Below are 17,980 nucleotides of genomic sequence, written 5' to 3'. Positions count from 1 at the left end.
AATACAACATCCCTGAGTACTGCTGTCACCTACAGCCTACCAGCTCCAGGAAACACCACATTTTGCTCCTTTGTATACATGCTTGAGGACGCCAAGGACATAGTAGACTATATCCCATTACCAAAATGGCGAAAGGAGAAGCATTCTTGTGAGGGCCTGCGAGTGAGACTACGCCTGCGCAAGAAGCGGTTGTATTGTGGGGCGGGAGGGGATCTCCCCCCTCAACACGCCTGCGCGGGAACCAAATAGTCTTGGTCTCCACACAAACACCAATGGATGAAGCGTCCCCTTCTTACTGCGGCTGCGCTATGACCCTCATGCGTTCCCCCAGGCGCCTGCGTAAAACCTCGGGTCCAGCCTTTTTGTTTCAATACGCAGGCGCAGGGGAGAAAGGCGGGGCTTCAGAGCGCCAGACGAATGCCAGCGCGGCTGCGCGCTGGGGGGTATCACCTCACTGCGCCTGCGCAGGAGCCCCGCCGCCGGCTGTCACTGCGGTTGCGCGCGGCGAGCGGCAATCCCGGGGCGCCTGCGCGGGTGGCTTTGCGGGCGCTCGCGGTAAGTTTGCGCCAAGTGCGCGGCAGCCGGGACGCAGACGGCGGCGGCGGCGAGAGGCGGAGCCCGGGGACCACCCCCCATCACCCTCCCCCCCCAGTCACCTCACGTACCACAACCTCACCTAACCTCTCACCCCCCCTCCGATCCCCCCAACCCCGGGATGGCAGCACCCGCCAGCCTTCCCGACCGGACCAGCGGTCACCAGCGCCGGCTTTAGCCTGTGGGACTAGGCCCCGCCGAGGCCTGACCCCCGGAGCCGGGACTCACCGTGCAGCCAGCCGCCGGGCCGGGACTGAGGGGCCGCTCCCCCCTCACGGCCCGTGGGGAGGACGCTGCCGTCCCGGGGACTGGGGGCCGGGGGGTGGGGGGGAGCCAGGGCGAGGAAGTCGGGACCCGTGTTGGGGAAAAAGAAGGGGGACCGGGGTCAGGAGCGCCCCCTTCCCCCACTACCCCCCTCCCCCTGGGGTTGGGGGGGCCGAAGCAGAGAGCGCCCAGCCCGGGAGGTGGATGAATGTGGGAGAAAATGGAGACCAAGACGATCGTGTACGACTTGGACACGTCAGGGGGGCTGATGGAGGTAAGAGTGGCCCTCCTCATCCCCTTCCCCAAGCCCCGGGAGGGAACCTCCACCCTCCGCCCCACAAAGCCGGTCCTGAGTTCGCAGCGCAAGAAGGCCGGGGGAGGGGGGGATTCTTCCTCACCCACACTCTCTCCCATCTTTGCAATTCGGGGGACTGAGCTCAACCTCCGAAGACGTTTGCAGCAGTTTCACCTATCCTCCGCCCTCGATTCGCTCTCCCGAGGCACCAACCCACTCCATCTCCTTGCACCGGCGGGCCTCCCCACCCCCTTCTTGTCGGCCCCTTTGTGCTTCCCCCAGCACGTCCGGGTACCGGGCTTCAGGCCTCTCCCGAGCCCAGCTTTGGAGTCCCCCACTGTCCATACAAGGAAGTGGCGAGAAGGGAACCGCGCACCCTTCCCATCCCCCTATCCTGATCCTCCCCATTTGGAAGAAGCTGTTCTCGTTGTTGTGCCGTAGGAGCGGGATTAGGGTGGGCTCCCCGTGTTTCCGGGGGCTTAAAGGTTCTGGGAACAACCTGGATGGGAGGAAGAAGGACAAAAGGGGGGAGAGGGGTGGGTGACGGAGAAGCCCCGCGAGGGGGGCGACGGACCGCCCGGGAGCTCCGAGTGTGCACACACTCCGTTTGTATGTGTGTGCAGCAAATCCAAGCTCTGCTGGCTCCCCCCAAGACGGACGAGGCAGAAAAGCGGAGTCGGAAGCCTGAGAAGGAGCCCCGGAGAAGCGGCAGGGCCACCAACCACGACAGCTGCGATAGCTGCAAAGAAGGAGGGGATCTCTTGTGCTGTGACCACTGCCCGGCTGCCTTCCACCTCCAGTGCTGGTAAGTCTGGGGTCCCCTTTGGCGCCCCATTGGCTGACCCTTTCTGCACATTCCTTCACCCGGCCTACCCTGCCTGCCGAAATAACGGGCGCTTGCAGCCGCTAGCTGACTTTCTGCAGCCGCTGGGTGAGCGCCTCCCCGCCCCCAGGTGCCCGTCCAGATCTGGCCGTTTGGAGGGGGGATGGGGGAAGAGCAGTAATGGATCTGGACCCAAAGGTGGGGGTTGGGAGGAATGGAAAGAGCCCCATCTGGGATTGGAAGTCGCTGGGGAGACGGGACGTAGCCGGCCGGGCACAGCCCGCGGTGGCGGGGGAGGAAGGGGAGGAGCTCCGGGCCCTGTGCCGCGCGCCCGCGGCCCTCGGGCTCTTGCCGGGCTGGGCTCTTCGGGTGGGTGCGCGCAGTCCTCGGCCCCCCGAACTTCCCTGGACCGGACCCGGGGAACCGGGCACCCAGGTGCTTTCGGCTGTGGAAGAAATCATGGAGGGTGTCTCTCGAGTCCGTCCGAATCTTCTTTGCCTCTCTGTTTACAATATGGCGACCTGCCTTTAAATTATATTTTTATTCTCAGCGCCATTTTGGCTGTATATATGATTTGCAAACGTCTCACGGGAAACCATAGGATAGCCCTGGAGTCCTGTCTGCATAAGCTCCTTGAGGCCCGGGACTGGGATCTCGCCGTTTTGGTCCCCTTTCTCTGTCTCTGTTTGCCCCCTGTTACCTCCCAGAGCTGCCGCTTCCCTCCCTTCCCCTGCCGGAGCTGCTGCCTCTTAGGAAATCGGGCAGGGTTAGACAATTAAAATTGCCCTTGGGCGCCGATTTCACTTATCCGCTTGGGATGGGCGAGCTCTTCGCTGCAAAATTCTTTGCTGCCGGGACAGGATTGTGTGAGGTGGCTCCGCGAGGGCATTTTTAAGGAGCGGAGAGCTGGAGCGCTGTGCGCTTTTTTTTTTTCTTTTTTTTTTTTCCTCCTCACTGAACACGAGGGGAGGGGAGAGCCTGAAGAGAGAGGGAGGGACCTGGGTTGATCGCCCGCTGCCTGATCCTCCTCAGCAGCAAAACCCAGAACAATCCGACCTAGAAGAGTTTAAACTCCACAGTTTCTACCCGGAGAAATCACCTCTACCCGCCACAAAAATCCCATTTCTGCATCGGAAACCCAGGTTTCATCTTGTTCTGATGGGTCTGTTCTGTTGTTCAGCAACAGTTGACGGAGGCAGGGATTTGTGAAAGGAGAAGGGCTGGACTGGGCAGGAGAGCGGGAAGGAGAGGGGCCCGTCCTGTTTGTTCCCACCGGTTTTTTGACATTGTCTTATTTATAGCCGCCTGTTTGAAAAAAAAAAAAAAAGGTGAGATTTTCCTTAAACTCTCTACACAGCTCCATTCACATTCCTTCTCTCGGTTTATGGAGTAGTGCCTACTATATATTTGTACTAATTGCAGGTTTTGGAACACTTATTAGACAGATGACTGATACTGGCAAATTAAGTATGTGGTCAGAAGTTATGTAGGAAGCTCCCATTACCATTCCAAAGATATTTTTGCCCAGGAGGACACCCCCTCTTGCCTTATAATGTTGCAGAGACAAAAATTAATTATCCTAGAGGAAGGTTTGCTGCTGCTTTAAAATTTTTATTATGAAGTGACTAATGCCAGCAGGGTCTGTGGTTTTTAGGCTTTGCTTCCTATAAGGTGTAATTCAACTGCAGAAAACACCTTTGCTCAAGTTTCCTGTGCTATTCTTGAGCACCAAAGAAGTTTGCATCTGGATATCTTGTGTTGCTTACCAGTTATTCCCAGTTGCTAACAGTTTTTATTGTGTTTGTTCTAGTATACTAGAACCCAATTGTAGACTTCTGGATTTAAAATGTAGGTTGATGTTTTACCTCTAGGATGAAGCTAATGTTACCCAAGAATGGTAGCCATTCATTTCACCCATATTGTGTGAGAATTTTATAAACTCTGTTATCTTTAGCCTCATTTATTTCATAAAGTTGAAACGGTTTATTGGAAGTTTCAGACATAGAAAAAATGTGCTGTTTTGTGTAAGATTGGGCTTCTAGACTTTAAAATCTAACTTCTGAATCTTTTAACTGGATGTGTCTGAGTTCTTTCAAGTTATCACAATAGTTTCTGCTGAGCTGGAAAGAGAAAGTAAAGGACATTTAGCTGTTGGTAAGATTCAGACTTGCCCAGACTGCATTTCATTGATTACTTTTTTTTAGTCTATGAATGGGAACTGGTAATCAGAGATTTAAAAACCCTAGTAATTGAGGGAGGGCTTGTTTCACATCTCCAGTTCCTGCTTTGAAGATGTCAGTACTGAATGTACCATTCACTTGAGTTATTATAAATCACAAAACATTTTAGCTATTGGTACAAAGGCAGGAAGCCTTCTTTCAAGTGAGACTTATCCCACTTTCCTGCCTCCTACTCCACACTCTTTCCAGCACAAGTGAAGCACTTCATGAACCACCTCAACCAGTTGTTTGGTCAAACAGTTAAAATCTCAGAAATGTTTTATTCCTAAGTGTGCTCATACTCATTTCTCCCATTATTGCTTACTTGTGTCATGTAAGAGTGAGTTTAGGAGGTGTGACTGTATTTTTTCTTGCTTCCCTTTGTAAATAAGGTTGGATTATTTAAATACATATACTAATGATTGCTTTTCTTCCTCGAAAATGGGAGTTTTACAAAAACTGTAAATCATAATTACAGTACTCTTGATTCAAGGCGCTGTGATATAGCCCTTTTTTGGTCTCTCGTGTGCCTTGCCAGCTTGTCTCGCAGTGAACAGGGACCAGTAAAATATTCCAGAAGTGATTCTTCTAAGGCAAACTTTACCTCCTGGGCGTAGTGACACAGCCATAACCACAGGGGATTTTTCTAAGATAAACTACAGGAGGAAATGACTCGTCAAATAAGCTGTTTAAATTGCTTTGTCTTTTCTCAGGGGCCAGTGCTCTATAGGAGGAACAGCCATCTCTTCCCAATTAGACTGAGAGCCCTATTTCTGGGTTTTCTGTCATGATCCTCTGGGTGAGGTCATGAATTGTCCTGTGCTCAGTACCATCACCTCACTGAAGAGTTAAACTTGAGGAGCTAATATCTTTGTATTAAAGAGATAGTATAATCATTTTAATCCAAGTTTAACTGGTTTATCAATTATTCAAAGTGGTAGTAGGTGTTACTAAACCTACCACTGGAGAATTGGAAAGAGATATGGTTTTAAGTGTTCCCTGGTGAACCTGACCTTTATCATAATTGTGGTGCGGTAAGTTGAGCTTTTTGAAAATACTAATCTGGTATTTAGGACTGGTCCCTAAAAACTGGCTTAACAAAATTACAGTAACTGGTGGAACTCTAGTGCCACTGTCCCATCTTTCTGTTTAAGATGGATAGGATTATACTGTGATAAGGTGAATACCATAGGGCATCAGTAATGAAGCTGACTAAAAACTGATGATTTCCTCTGATTGCTTTCTGGTGACATTTTGCTCCAGACAGACTGCGGGACCAAAACAGTCTGATTGAGAAGTGCATCTACCTCAGCAGACCTCAGCATGGTCGCTTCCCGTCAGACAGATTTCTGTAGCATTTGCCTCCGCATGTTATATTTGGAATTGTTGGCCGGCTTTCCTCTCTCTGGTGTTGGCAGCAAGATCCAGAATGAGGTTTTCGAAGAATGAGAGTAAAAAGGTCTCTGTGCACAGGCAAAACTAAGCTCAGCTTGGAGTTTTGCATATTTAATTTACAGTGAGTCATAATAAGAAAGGTTTCACACATAGAGTAGAAAACTGCCTTGAGGAAAGTCTTTGCTGTTTAAACTCTTAGGGAGTTCATTTTTCTGATTTTGTTTAGTGTATTTAGAATAGTATCAGGCAAGTGATGAATTAAAATAGATTTCTTTTGACATTATCTTACTAATCTACTACTTCTGACATTGTAAGTGTTTCGAAGTCTGGAACTGAAGAACTAGAGTGCCTCCCCTCATCTTTCTCCCTCAATAGTAAAATGATTCAATAATAAACAAGCCTAATTTGGTTTTATGTGTATTTTGTCTGTTTATTTTTGCTGTGTGGCATTAGAATCTGTTTGTGGCATTGTTTTTATTTTTAATTTAATTTTTTTTTATAGAGGCATGCTTTTTTAAATTTATTTTATTTATTTATTTGTTTGTTTGTTTGTTTGTTTATACAAGCACTGGGTACAGTCAGAAGCGCGGGAGGGTGAGAGAATTCGCCAGAGCGGGGAGCAGAGCAGGCAGAAGGACCGAAGGACACTGCTGAGGGGAGCAGCGGGCGGCAGGGGAGGTCTGCACGCCATGTGGGACCCTCCTCCGGAGGCCGGGGAGCAGCCGGGGATGGAACTGGCGCTGCAGAGGCTGCGTGCAGCTTCGCAATTCAGCGCTCAACCGCTGCGCCACTGGGGAGGCCCATGGCTTTATTTTTAAATGGTCCACTCAAAAAGGAAGGGTCCAGAAATTCAATTTCACATACATGCTTTTAAATTTAATATGGGAGTCAGAGACTAATTCTTATGAAACAAGTGTTATAGTTCAAAGGTAAAAAAATTTCTTCAGAAATAGAAGATTAATATTTTGTGTGTTTATTTACTCATAAAATGTTTGTAATCCAGATAGCTTTGGTTAAGAAAGGAAGCATCAGAAATATTAAAAATGGAAAAGGCGGTAATAGTTTTCTTGTGACTTAAGAGAAGTGGTACTGCTGTGGGAAATATTTTATTTGGGGCCTGTCCCAAAAATAGTTACCATGCTCAGTGAAAGGTAGGATGCAGTTATAATCACATCATTCGCCTGCTTTTCCATAAGGCTCTCAAAGTATCTTTTTTTTTTTTTTTTTAAGGATTTATTTATTTATGCATGCAAGCACTGGGTACAGTCAGAAGCGCAGGAGGGTGAGAGAATTCACCAGAGCCAGAGCCGGGAGCAGAACAGGCAGAAGGACTGAAGTACACTGCTGAGGGGAGCAGCGCTGGGGCAGCAGGAGAGGTCTGCGCGCCATGTGGGACCCTCACCCAGTGGCTGGGGATCGAATCGGCGTTGCAGAGGCTGCGGGCAGCTTCGCAGCCCAGCACTCAAAACACTGCACCACCAGGGGAGGCCCTCAAAGTACTTTTTAGATGGACTCCCCTTGATACTACTTTCATGTTAATCTTGGATTGGGATTCATGTTGCTCTGTTTTAAATTTTTAATCAGGTGTGTCTCCAAGAGAATTTTCTTTTCAGTCAAATCATAAAGATGATTTGCCTATTTGAATTGAAGAGATTCAACAGTCTATTGTGTGTGTAATGAAACACTGGTTCTTAGTAAGCTGAATGAAGGCACAAGTGATACTTGCCAGATTTATCAGTATACTTCATTCCTTTTTATGGCTGAATACTATTCCATGTATGGCTGTGTAACATTTTGTTTAACCATTCATCAGTTGATGGATGTTTGGGCTGTTTTCACTTTTGCTGTTGTGAATTATGTCATATACATTGTGTGCAAGCTTTTGTGTGGATATCTGTTCATTCATTTCTGCTAGGGTATATGCCTAGGAGTGGAATTGCTGGCTCATATGGTGACTTAGATTTAAGAGAACTGCAAGGCTAGGTCCCAAACTGGCTGCGCCATTTTATATTCCCACCAGCAGTGTATGAGGATTCCAGTTTCTCCACCAAACACTTGGTATTATCTGTCTTTTTTTTTTTTTTTTAAAGATTATTTATACATATAAGAACTGGGGTGGGTACAGGCCAGAGTTGTGGGAGGTGAGAGGATTCACCAGTTATAGAGTAGGGAACAGAACAGGCAGATTGACTGAAAATACACTGTTGAGGGGACCAGCAGGCGAGACAGGAGTGGTCTGCTGCACCATGTGGGTAGCTCTCTGCCCGGGGATTGAACTCGTGCTGTAGTGGCTGCTGATAGCTTCATAGGTTGCTTCTTAACCCCTTGCGCCACCAGGGAGGCCCTATCTGTCTTCTTGATTAAAGTTATACTATAGATGCAAAGAATTATCTCGTTTTTATTTGCATTTCCCTGATGATTAGTGATATTGAACATGTTTCCATGTGGGCATATTTTCTTGGAAAAATGTTCTGTCCAGTTTGAATTGGGTTATTTGGTTTTGTTTTTGTTTCGAGTTGTTAGAGTTCTTTATAGATTCTAGATACAAATCCCTTGTTAGATACATGGTTCGCAAGCATTTTCTTCTTCTGTGGATTATCTTTTCACTTCCCCTATATTTTTATTTTTTAATTTTTGAGTTTCACCTAGTAAAAGTTGATTGGCTTAAGCACATTTTAATGTTTGTTCCTGTTTTATGAGTTCGAGTCAGGATGGTGCATCTCAGTGGAGAAAACTTTGCAATGTGATTTGTTATGTTGCTGTTTCAACTTTTCTGGGTGGACCCTTCCTAGCAAAGATGTCTAAGGCTGGAAGTTACCTTAGAGAAAATGTTCAGAATCCCACTTTCTGCCTTTAGACTGGATGCCCACTCAGCACTCACTAGCAACAATAGGAAATTTCTGCATCTAGGCACTTATACATAGAGGTCTCAACGTTAAGAAGGAAGATTTTAATTGCCTCAGTTTGATAACAGCTTAGTAAAAAATAGCTGCAGATCCATTTTGAACCTGTTAACAAGAACAAAAAGGTTGGTTGTACACTGCAGTGACCTCGCTTCTTTATGTGTGTCTTTATATAAGCCCAGATAGCAGTAGTAGGAAGACAGAGTACAGAGATTATTTGCCTAGAGGTTTTATATAGCTCATAAAAAGAAACAACAGTCTGCTTTGAAGCTCCCAAGAGGATTTTTGCTACCTAGAAATGCATGTGTCCTGCTTCTTCATAGAAATGGGTGCATCTTTTCTCCTCTAAGTGACAAGGGTATTAGAAAATAGTTGAAACTGTGTATTCTTTGCTTCTGATTTAAGGGTAAGAGTGTTGAAATCCATCTCTGAACTTTCTTGTCCCACTCCCAGCAAATATACAATTCCTTGGGTATATAGTTAAGCAAGCCATTCTGTTAGAAGATTCTGGTTGGGTTTATGATGGTACTTTTTTTTTTTTTTTAATATAAAGTCACGGATACATATATTTCATTTAATTTTTTTAAATTAAATTATTTATTTATACAAGCACTGGGTACAGTCAGAAGCACGGGAGGGTGAGAGAATTCACCAGAGTCAGAGCGGAGAGCAGAGCAGGCAGACTGACGAAGTACACTGCTGAGGGGAGCAGCAGGTGGCAGGAGAGGTCTGCGTGCCTTGTGGGACCCTCACCTGGTGACCGGGGATCGAACCTGGGATGCAGAGGCTGCGGGCAGCTTCGCAACCCAGCGCTCAACCGTTGCGCCACTGGGGAGGCCCTGTGATGGTACTTAATACATTAATGCAGCATAGGCTTCTGAAAATGCATTATTGTTTTGTCTATTGAAGTGACACTGCATAGATTTCAGTTGTAGTTTCTCACCTGAGCAACTGTATATACCATACCACCCCTCCCACAAAATGTCCTGTCACCATCATTTGGCCCCTTTACCCAGTTCCCCCACCACCACCCCCTGGTAACCACTGTTCTGTTGTCAGTCAGCATTTTATTTTTGTTTTATTTGTTTGCTTGCCTTTTTTTCCCCTTTATATTCCACACTTGAGTGGAATACTTGCCTTTTTCCTTCCAACTTATTTCACTTAGCATAATCTCCTCAATGTCCATCCATAGCACAGCGGTACATTATTGTTTTAAGGTGCCAGAGTTTTTTGGGTTTTTTTTTAAAAGACTTCTTTTTATTTATGCATACAAGAACTGGGATGCAGGCCAGAGGTGGGGGGGTGAGGGGACTCACCAGAAACAGAGTAGGGAGCAGAACAGGTCGATCTACTGAAATACACTGCTGAGAGGAGCAGCAGGTGAGACCAGAGAGGTCTGCTGTGCCATGTGGGTTAGCTCCCTGGCCAGGGATCGAACTCATGCCACAGTGGCTAATGGTAGCTTGATAGTGCTCAGACTTCAACCCCTGCGCCACCAGGGAGGCCCCAAGGTAACAGAGTTTTAAATCACCAGAGCAGGGAGAAAAATATTTTCTTCCCAACCCCTCCACTGTGCACTTCTTTCACTTAGAGTCCCCAGGGAGTACAACATGGCCAGCTGCATTGCCATGAGTGACACTTATAAGAGCACCTCAGCATAATGCTAACCTCCCAAGAGACAGGACAGGAGTATAGCTGTTCTCCTGCCAGTTTCCTGAAAGAGGAGGACATTGTATTCAGTGCAAGTCCCAGACCAAATTTCAGAACGGCACTTTGGTATTGCAGATTTGTCACCATGCCCAGGACGCATGCACAGGTCACACTAGATGATTGCTTTTCCCATGACTCAGGAGCAGTTAAGAAGAATAAAAAGGTGACTGCTTTTTCTGACTGCTATTCCCAGTTATCACAATCTTCATTCTTTAAACCTATGGTTATTTCTAAATGTAGAGGTCAGCAGAATAAAAATAAAGATGAAGTTTTAGCACATTTGTGTAGGAAGCAAAAGACACTGAGCGGTACAATAGACACTGATAAAGGAAAAATCACTGATTTGGCCCACCAGCCGAAAGAAACTTGGCTACCACATGGTACTGTTGTTGAATTCATATCCAGCAGATTCTAAGCACACCTTGCAGATTGCTGAAATTTACTAAGTTATGGAATACTTGGCTCATTCAAGTTTCATAGTCATGTACTAAGTGCTCAGTAACTACTTGAAAGCCAAAGTCATTTCTTCTGCTGACTGCTGCAGTGTACCTAGTGATGTTACAAGTGAAAGGTGAACAAAAATAAACACTGGCTGGAGAACAGAAATGATGGGAGGCATGGGAGCCTTCCTTGTGGCGCAAGGGGTTAAGCACCTCACTATGAATAATCCACAGCCTCTGCAGAAGAGTTAGATCCCCAGGGGGTCAAAGAGAAATGCACATGGCGCAGCAGACCTCTCCAGCCTCGCCTGCTGCTCCCCTCAGCAGTGTATTTCAGTCAGTCTGCCTGTTCTGTTCCCTGCTCTGTCTCTGGTGATCCTCTCATCCCCCCGCATCTCTGGCCTGTACCCCAGCTCTTGTATGCATAAATAAATAAATAAATCTTTTTTTTAAAAAAAGAAATGATGCATGTGTTTTTCCACATGGATAGTATCTTTGTTAGCACAAACACATAGTGACCATCCTTTCCCCCAATTATGTTTGCTTTCCTGTGTTAATAGTTTTCGTGTTTAATGTACACCCTTACCTCTTTTAGAAGAATTATGTAGTTATATCTCCCAGGAAATGTTTCCCTTTCTTGAAAGGACAAAAGATATATTGAGTTACAGCGGGAAGGAGAGAAGGGGGCATGGGGATTCCATGCCTGAACCTAGTAACAGTCTTTCCCACTGCTCTGGGCTCTGCGTGAGGGGTTGGCGGGTGGGTTGGTTGGTTGGTTGGTTGGTTGGTTGGTTGGTTGGTTTGTTCGTTTTTTATGAGCTTGTGTGAGCAAGGGGACGCTCTCCAGTGTTTGAATTTAACCATAGCCCAAAGACTTCACTTTACCTCCAGGCCAGGCAGTGGGGAGGGAAGCTCTTAGAATTACTAGCTTGAGTTCCAGGGTAGAACCCTGTTTGTGGCAGCACAAGCACATTTACAGGCTTTTATCCAGCTGTGACCCTCAGAGGGATATTAAATATTATTTTCCTCCTCTCTGCATTTGTGCAGAGAACAGACCAGAAAATCTATTGAAACACACACAGCTTCAAGTGAGTTTAGATAAAACTGCATTACAAAACCAGGCAATGTGGAGCTACTTTGTTCTTTCCAACCACTATCTTGTGATGAGCTAGAAGCTTAAACCCATGTGCACTGAACTGTCAGATTTCTGCTGATTTTTTTTTAAAGATTTATTTATTTATGCATATAAGAATTGGGGTACAGGCCAGAGGTACAGGGTGGGAGGGTGAGAGGATTCACCAGAGACAGAGTGGGGAGCAGAACAGCAGACTGACTGAAATACACTGCTGAGGGGAGCAGTGGGTGAGACAGGAGAGTTCTGCACCATGTGGGTTAGCTCCCTGGCCAGGCATTGAACTCCGTCTAGTCTAACTCGTGCTGAGCTGGTTTTGCTGAACTGGTTCTGTGGTGGCTGCCTACAACTTCATAGTGCTGTGACTTAACCCTTTGCACCACCAGGGAGGCCCAGCTACTGATTCTTAATTTTAATGAAGTCCTAGAAACACTAGAGGGAAATTCTACAGTGAACTTTTTCTATTAATAATCATCAATGATCAGCAAACACCAGTGGTCAAAATACATCTTGAAAATTATACTCCCATTAAGTGTATCTATAATTTCTCATAAGTCTGTACATTGGTTGACTATTGAACCCTTTTGATCTCGCTTGCCATGTTTTGAAAGAGTACCTTAAATGTAGGGAGCACTCTGTTACTGATTTTGACCTTTTGATTAACATTGTTTTGTCATAATTTTAATTTTGTTTTATTTCACTTATGTTATCCTTGTGGTTTTGCCTGACATAGATGACACCTAGCCATTCTAACTTAATTCTAACAACTAATTCTATGATAGCAGACATCCAACTAGGCTGCAGTTAGTTGTTAATTGAAGCTGTAGAGTAAGAAAGTATCTGCCATTTTATTAAGCTTGTATGCTTGTTGTATATGTGCTTCAAATTTTACCATTTGTGTACACACATTTAGGCCTTAAGGATGATCATTCTTTGGTTAGGGGCCATCTGAGAGAAAAATAGACCAAAGGGGAAAATCATGGCACTCTGTCCCTGAGAAGTATGTTCAACTCCTAAATAGGTCACTGGGGGATATAACTGGAAGGTTTCAGAAGCCCAAGTCAGCACTTAGCTGTGGCATCAAACCACGACAGCACAGTTTGACAGCGTGCCCAGAAGATTACTTCAATCATGTAGGATGGGGAGCTTTGAGGTTTGTGAATAAAACTGGGGGAGGGGACAAGGGTAAAAGAAGGAGGGAATGAGCCCTATCTATGCTCTTTTGACCCAAATAATAGAATGATTCTCCCTCCCTCCCTCCTTTTAAGACCCTGTCAGAGGAAGGCAAATGAAGCAGAAATCCTCCTTAGGAAAAAGCAGCTGGGTCTTAAGTATTTTTTTGTTTTTGTGGGGTTTTTTGTTTTTTTGTCCTGGATCTAAAAACCTGCTCTCTGTGTTTGGTTGGATTTCAATTAAAGACACTGTCAATTTTGTTCGTTTTCCAAGTCATTATAGAATTTAAGTCCAATGTCTTTAAGATGTGAACTGGCCCAGATCCCTTGAACTATGTCTGCAAGAAGAGAGTAACCTGGGTATTTTCTTGTTCTTGCTAGTCCACTGAAATATGGGCATCAGACAGTACCGCATTTTACATACCTCCAAGACTCTTCTAATACACATCTGCAGTTGTTGGTTCTTCTTTCCAAGGGAATACTCTCTAAGAGTGTTAGAACAAGAATGTTGAGGCCAGAGTGACTCTTCCAAAATAGGGAATGAGAGGGCTTCAGCATCTCTCATGAGGCAAATGACTGAAACCCCTTTTTGCAACTAACCCAGTGTCTATAGTGGAAAATCCAGGATCACAAAAAAAGCCAAAACAGTGATAGATCAGACCCCGCTGCACCAGGCACAGCTTGCAGAGAAGTTTAACAGAGGCAAACACCTGGTGTAACTGTTGATGCTCTCCCCTCCCCCCCACCCCTTTCCCTAGCACTAACTTGTGACTCTCTTCTCCAGGTGTCCTTCATTGGGAGGATGCCATAAGCCAGCTCCACATAGCAGGCGATAAAATTTGAGGGCATAATCAGCTAGTTTGAAAGAATTGTACGCCTGTGGAAGTGACGCAACTAGTTCAGTTTCTCAATGGGGCATTTGTAATGGCCTGGCACTTCACTGGTTTCCTTGTTAACACTGCCACTACTGAGGCTTTGCATGAAAAAAACGGCAGTCCCTGTATTTTTTATATACTTTGTGGCATTAACTGTATTTGAGTTAGTAGCTGGGATGAAGGATGGCAAGGAATTAAGGTTCAGAAGCCCCATGAGCTTTCACTCTGCTTTCATCTCTCGGATATGACCATCCTCCCTGCCTTTGAAAAGTAGCCATGCTGGAATGGAAGATAAAAGCTGATGCCCACACAGGTGTCCAGAGGAAGCTTGCTATATCTGACATTTAAATTTCAATAAATTCTGTTCCCTCAAAACATAGACCATTAAATTTGGGGGTATTTATACACCTTTTAAAAGATCTTTTTAAATTAAACTTAACCCAGCACTTCTTAGCTTTTCCAGAACAAAAGCTGGTTTCAATTTATAAAAGGTCTGTTTTCTGTGCTTGAAGGCTCTTTACAGATCAAGATGGCTGCTGGGAGGCTGAGACCTGATTGTGGGCCTGTCAGCAATCACCTTCACTCCCATTTTGGCTGGTATAGCACATTTCCTGAGCTGGCTGAGGGCAGCTGGGCCATTCTGACCAAGAGTAGGCCTGTTCTGAGCATGTATTGTCTTTGTAGTTGGTCTTAAACAATGCCTTTAAATATAATGCAGGATTTTTTATCTGGTAGTGGACCTCAGATGAATGGATGGGATCCATGAACTGTGAAATTAAAAATCAAAATTGCACGGTGCTATTGTTTGCTCTTGAACACCTCCCTACCACCACCAAAAAGTGTGGGGGGAGGGGATATGGTTGGTGGGGGGACAGTGATATCTTTCTTAGTCTGGCATTTTATTTCAGTGTGCGTGTGTGTGCCTGTGTGTGTGTGTGTGTGTGTGTGTGTGTGTGTAGCTAGAGAACCTCTGATTCTTGGAGGATGGTGGGTTGTGACAGCAGGGACCCTAACAATTCATGCAACTGACCTCTTTTAGAAGAAGATCCAAGTTGGTATATTGTGTACAGATACACTGTTTGCATAGTGACCCTGTTCACTGTTTGTATTAAGTAGAATGTCAGTCCAGGAAAAGAAAACGGAATGTTTTGTTGTTTGTTTGTTTATTTATTTATTTATTTATTTTCCATCTACTTGCTTCCTTTTGTTCTAAGACTTACCATAGCTTTTAATTTGGTTAACTGGGGTTTTCATGTCACTTAGCCCACCTTTGGCTCAAGTTTAATGTCAGTGTCACTTAGCTGGATGGACAGTTGCAGACCATACATCAGTAACCTAACATTTAAAAAAAAAAAAAATGTCCAAAGCCCAAACCATCGTTATCTGCTTGTTAGAACACAGAAAAATAGATCTGAAATAAAAGGCAGTCTTTCTGCTTCCCTGTCTCCCTCTCTCCCTCCACCTCTCCCCTCCTCCCTTTGTTCTCTCATTCCCCTCCCCCTTCTCCCTTCCAGTTTCATATTGAAAAACTGCTTGTGCTGGATAGATAATTAACGCACAGCTATGGAGCAACAGGTCCCACTGGTGGCGACTAAATCTGAAGTAAATGTTAATATCGTGCAGGTTCACATGTATTAACAGGCGAGGGAGATGAATGAGGTTAGGCGCAGATCAACCACACAGTATATGACTTGAAATAGAGCCTTTTAATTAGAGAGCCAAGAACCATGACAACTACCAACATCTTCCACCTGCAGTGGTAATCTGCAGCCTCATTAGTGAATGAAAGGCATTCTAAATTAACACTGGACTCCCTCCTTTGCTGTGAGTGGGGATAATTTGGCTCTGGGCTTTGAATCTTTGACACTGACCGGAAGAGGTCTGTCATTGCAGGCATTACATTTAGTTGAGGGGTTGTGTGTTTGTGGTTTTCTCTTCGGTGACTCCAGAAGTAGATCCATATTGCCACCCACATCAACAATAGAGCCAGGTCATACGGGTTTGTTTTTTTTTTTTTTTTTTTTTTTTATGGGAATCTAGATGCTGGAGTCCTGCAGAGGTTCTTGACCAGCTTCCAGTTTGGTCTGTGTCCAGATGTTACTGTTAAGAGTTGGTAAGCCCTCTCAGGTGTCAGGGAAGACCGCCTCAAACTCTGAGACGAATGTTCTTCACTTGTACAATCTCTGAAGATATTATAAATTATCTTATATCTAACAGAATGTCTATAAGATTAGACAGTGGTTAAATAACAAGTTAGAAAACAGTGAACAGTCACTTTCTGGCTAGGAATTGCTAAGCAGGGCTTTAATCAATGATTTGGAAGAAAACATGCATATAGCATGAGCAAGGGAAGATACTCTGCAAGTTCATCCTCAGCCACTGTTCTTTACCTGTGGAAAGGAATTCCTGTTTTGGAGCATTTTAGGCCATATTATTTTGAAGCCAAAAAATAGAGGTCCTTGTCCCTTGTCCTGTTGGCTAAAGAGCTACCAATTTTGCAACACAAACCAGCTCACATATGGAAGACAACTATTCCAAGGTTCTCCTTCCTTCCCAGGACTTGGGTAGTTCTCAGAAGGAATCTAAACAGTCAAATACCACTGTGCTCTGGATATACTTAAGCATTCCTTTCCAGTAAAATATCCCCACTCCCAAAACCTTCCTTTCATCAGGTAGTTTTTCAAAATGAGAATGTCCAAAATACAGAAATATACCTGCTTCTAAAGTTATACTTTCCTCTTGAACATTTCGAGATCTTTAATCATCCCTGAAGGGTCACTGACTGATGAATTCCTTTTGTTGAACAGCTCTGAATTATGGAGAGAAACTGGGGGAGCTGTCATCACCTTCAAGTACCAAATAATCAAACTTCTTGCATTCTGCATTGAATCTGGAACCCATGAGGAGTTGAGTTTTATTTCAGTTTGTGTGGCAAGAGTCAGTTTGCAGTTAACTCTCTGTGGTCTCATTACCTCTTTTTCACACTGTCTCTAGCCTGTGATCTCTGAGGGCAAGGATCATATCTCAAATCTTACCACTTAGCACATTGCCTAACATTGTGTCCAGTAGATGCTCAAGTGTATGGATGAAGTTGGTCCTCTCTTCCAAAGGCTGTGTTTCTTGATGTGGTAAATCCATAAACTAATCACTTTGTGTTCGTCCTCCAGTATGGTACCTGCAGTATAGCATTGCAGTGAGAATTCAATAAATATTGACTGATACATAAGGAAATGCTCAACCTTGAGGTTGAGGAAGATAATCCTGATGGATATTCTGTTGTGTTCGCTAGAGCTAAGCAGCTATCAAAGGTTCTTTTAAATACAAAGTGGGCTCAAGATTTGAAGGAGCCACATGGCTTTGATTTGGGTTCCAATTCTGCTAGTTACTCTCACTGACTTTTGAGTGTACAGTTTCCTCACCTGTACTGTGGGAATAAGAATTATTGCACAGGGCCTCCCCGGTGGCGCAGTGGTTGAGTGCTGGGTTGCGAAGCTGCCGGCGACCTCTGCGGTGCCGGTTCGATCCCCGGCTGCTCCCCGGCCACCTGAGGAGGGTCCCACATGGCGCGCAGACCTCTCCTGCCGCCCGCTGCTCCCCTCAGCAGTGTACTTCGGTCCTTCTGCCTGCTCTGCTCCCCGCTCTGGCTCTGGTGAATTCTCTCACCCTCCCGCGCTTCTGACTGTACCCAGTGCTTGTATAAACAAACAAATAAATAAATAAATAAAATGCCTCTATTTAAAAAAAAAAAATCCTCAAAAAAAAAAAACTATCTTAAAAAAAAAAAAAGAATTATTGCACAGTATAGTGATGCTCATATAAGAACACTTGTGAAAACATATTGTGAGCTAAAGTACACTCTCTAAATGTAAAATGAGATTATCACTCTGTTATTTCTAAGCTTTGGTGATTAGGAAGCATATTGATGTCTTTACAGCAGTACTGGTTCATCATAGTGTTTTCACTGCTAAGCAGCAGAAACTGAGAAGTAATTTCATCATCAACTGACTTTTTTTTTTTTTTAAGATTTATTTATTTATGCATACAAGAACTGGGGTTTAGGCCAGAGGTGCAGGGGATGAGAAGATTCACCAGCGATAGGGTGGGGAGCAGAACAGGCAGATGTACTGAAATACACTGCTGAGGGAAACAGTGGGTGAG

The 17,980-nt window shown here is 45.1% G+C and overlaps 1 protein-coding gene across 1 annotated transcript in view; it reads left to right on the top strand.

The window, feature by feature from the left end:
* Nucleotides 1-1,066: 1,066 nt before the first annotated feature.
* PHF12 (PHD finger protein 12) overlaps nucleotides 1,067-17,980 on the top strand; it is a gene marked incomplete at both ends in the record, with an annotated part of 39,962 nt that continues 23,048 nt past the window's right edge. Inside the window, 2 exons of the mRNA XM_084238198.1 lie at nucleotides 1,067-1,132; nucleotides 1,777-1,958. Of these exons, the coding sequence (XP_084094324.1) occupies nucleotides 1,067-1,132; nucleotides 1,777-1,958 (248 nt within the window). The remainder of the gene's footprint in view (nucleotides 1,133-1,776; nucleotides 1,959-17,980) is intronic.

This window comes from Talpa europaea (assembly GCF_964194135.1).
Source record: "Talpa europaea genome assembly, chromosome: 7".
NCBI classification, from domain to species: Eukaryota; Metazoa; Chordata; class Mammalia; order Eulipotyphla; family Talpidae; genus Talpa; species Talpa europaea.
Note: the sequence above shows the minus strand (reverse complement) of the source record. Positions and strands in the feature narration are given on the sequence as shown.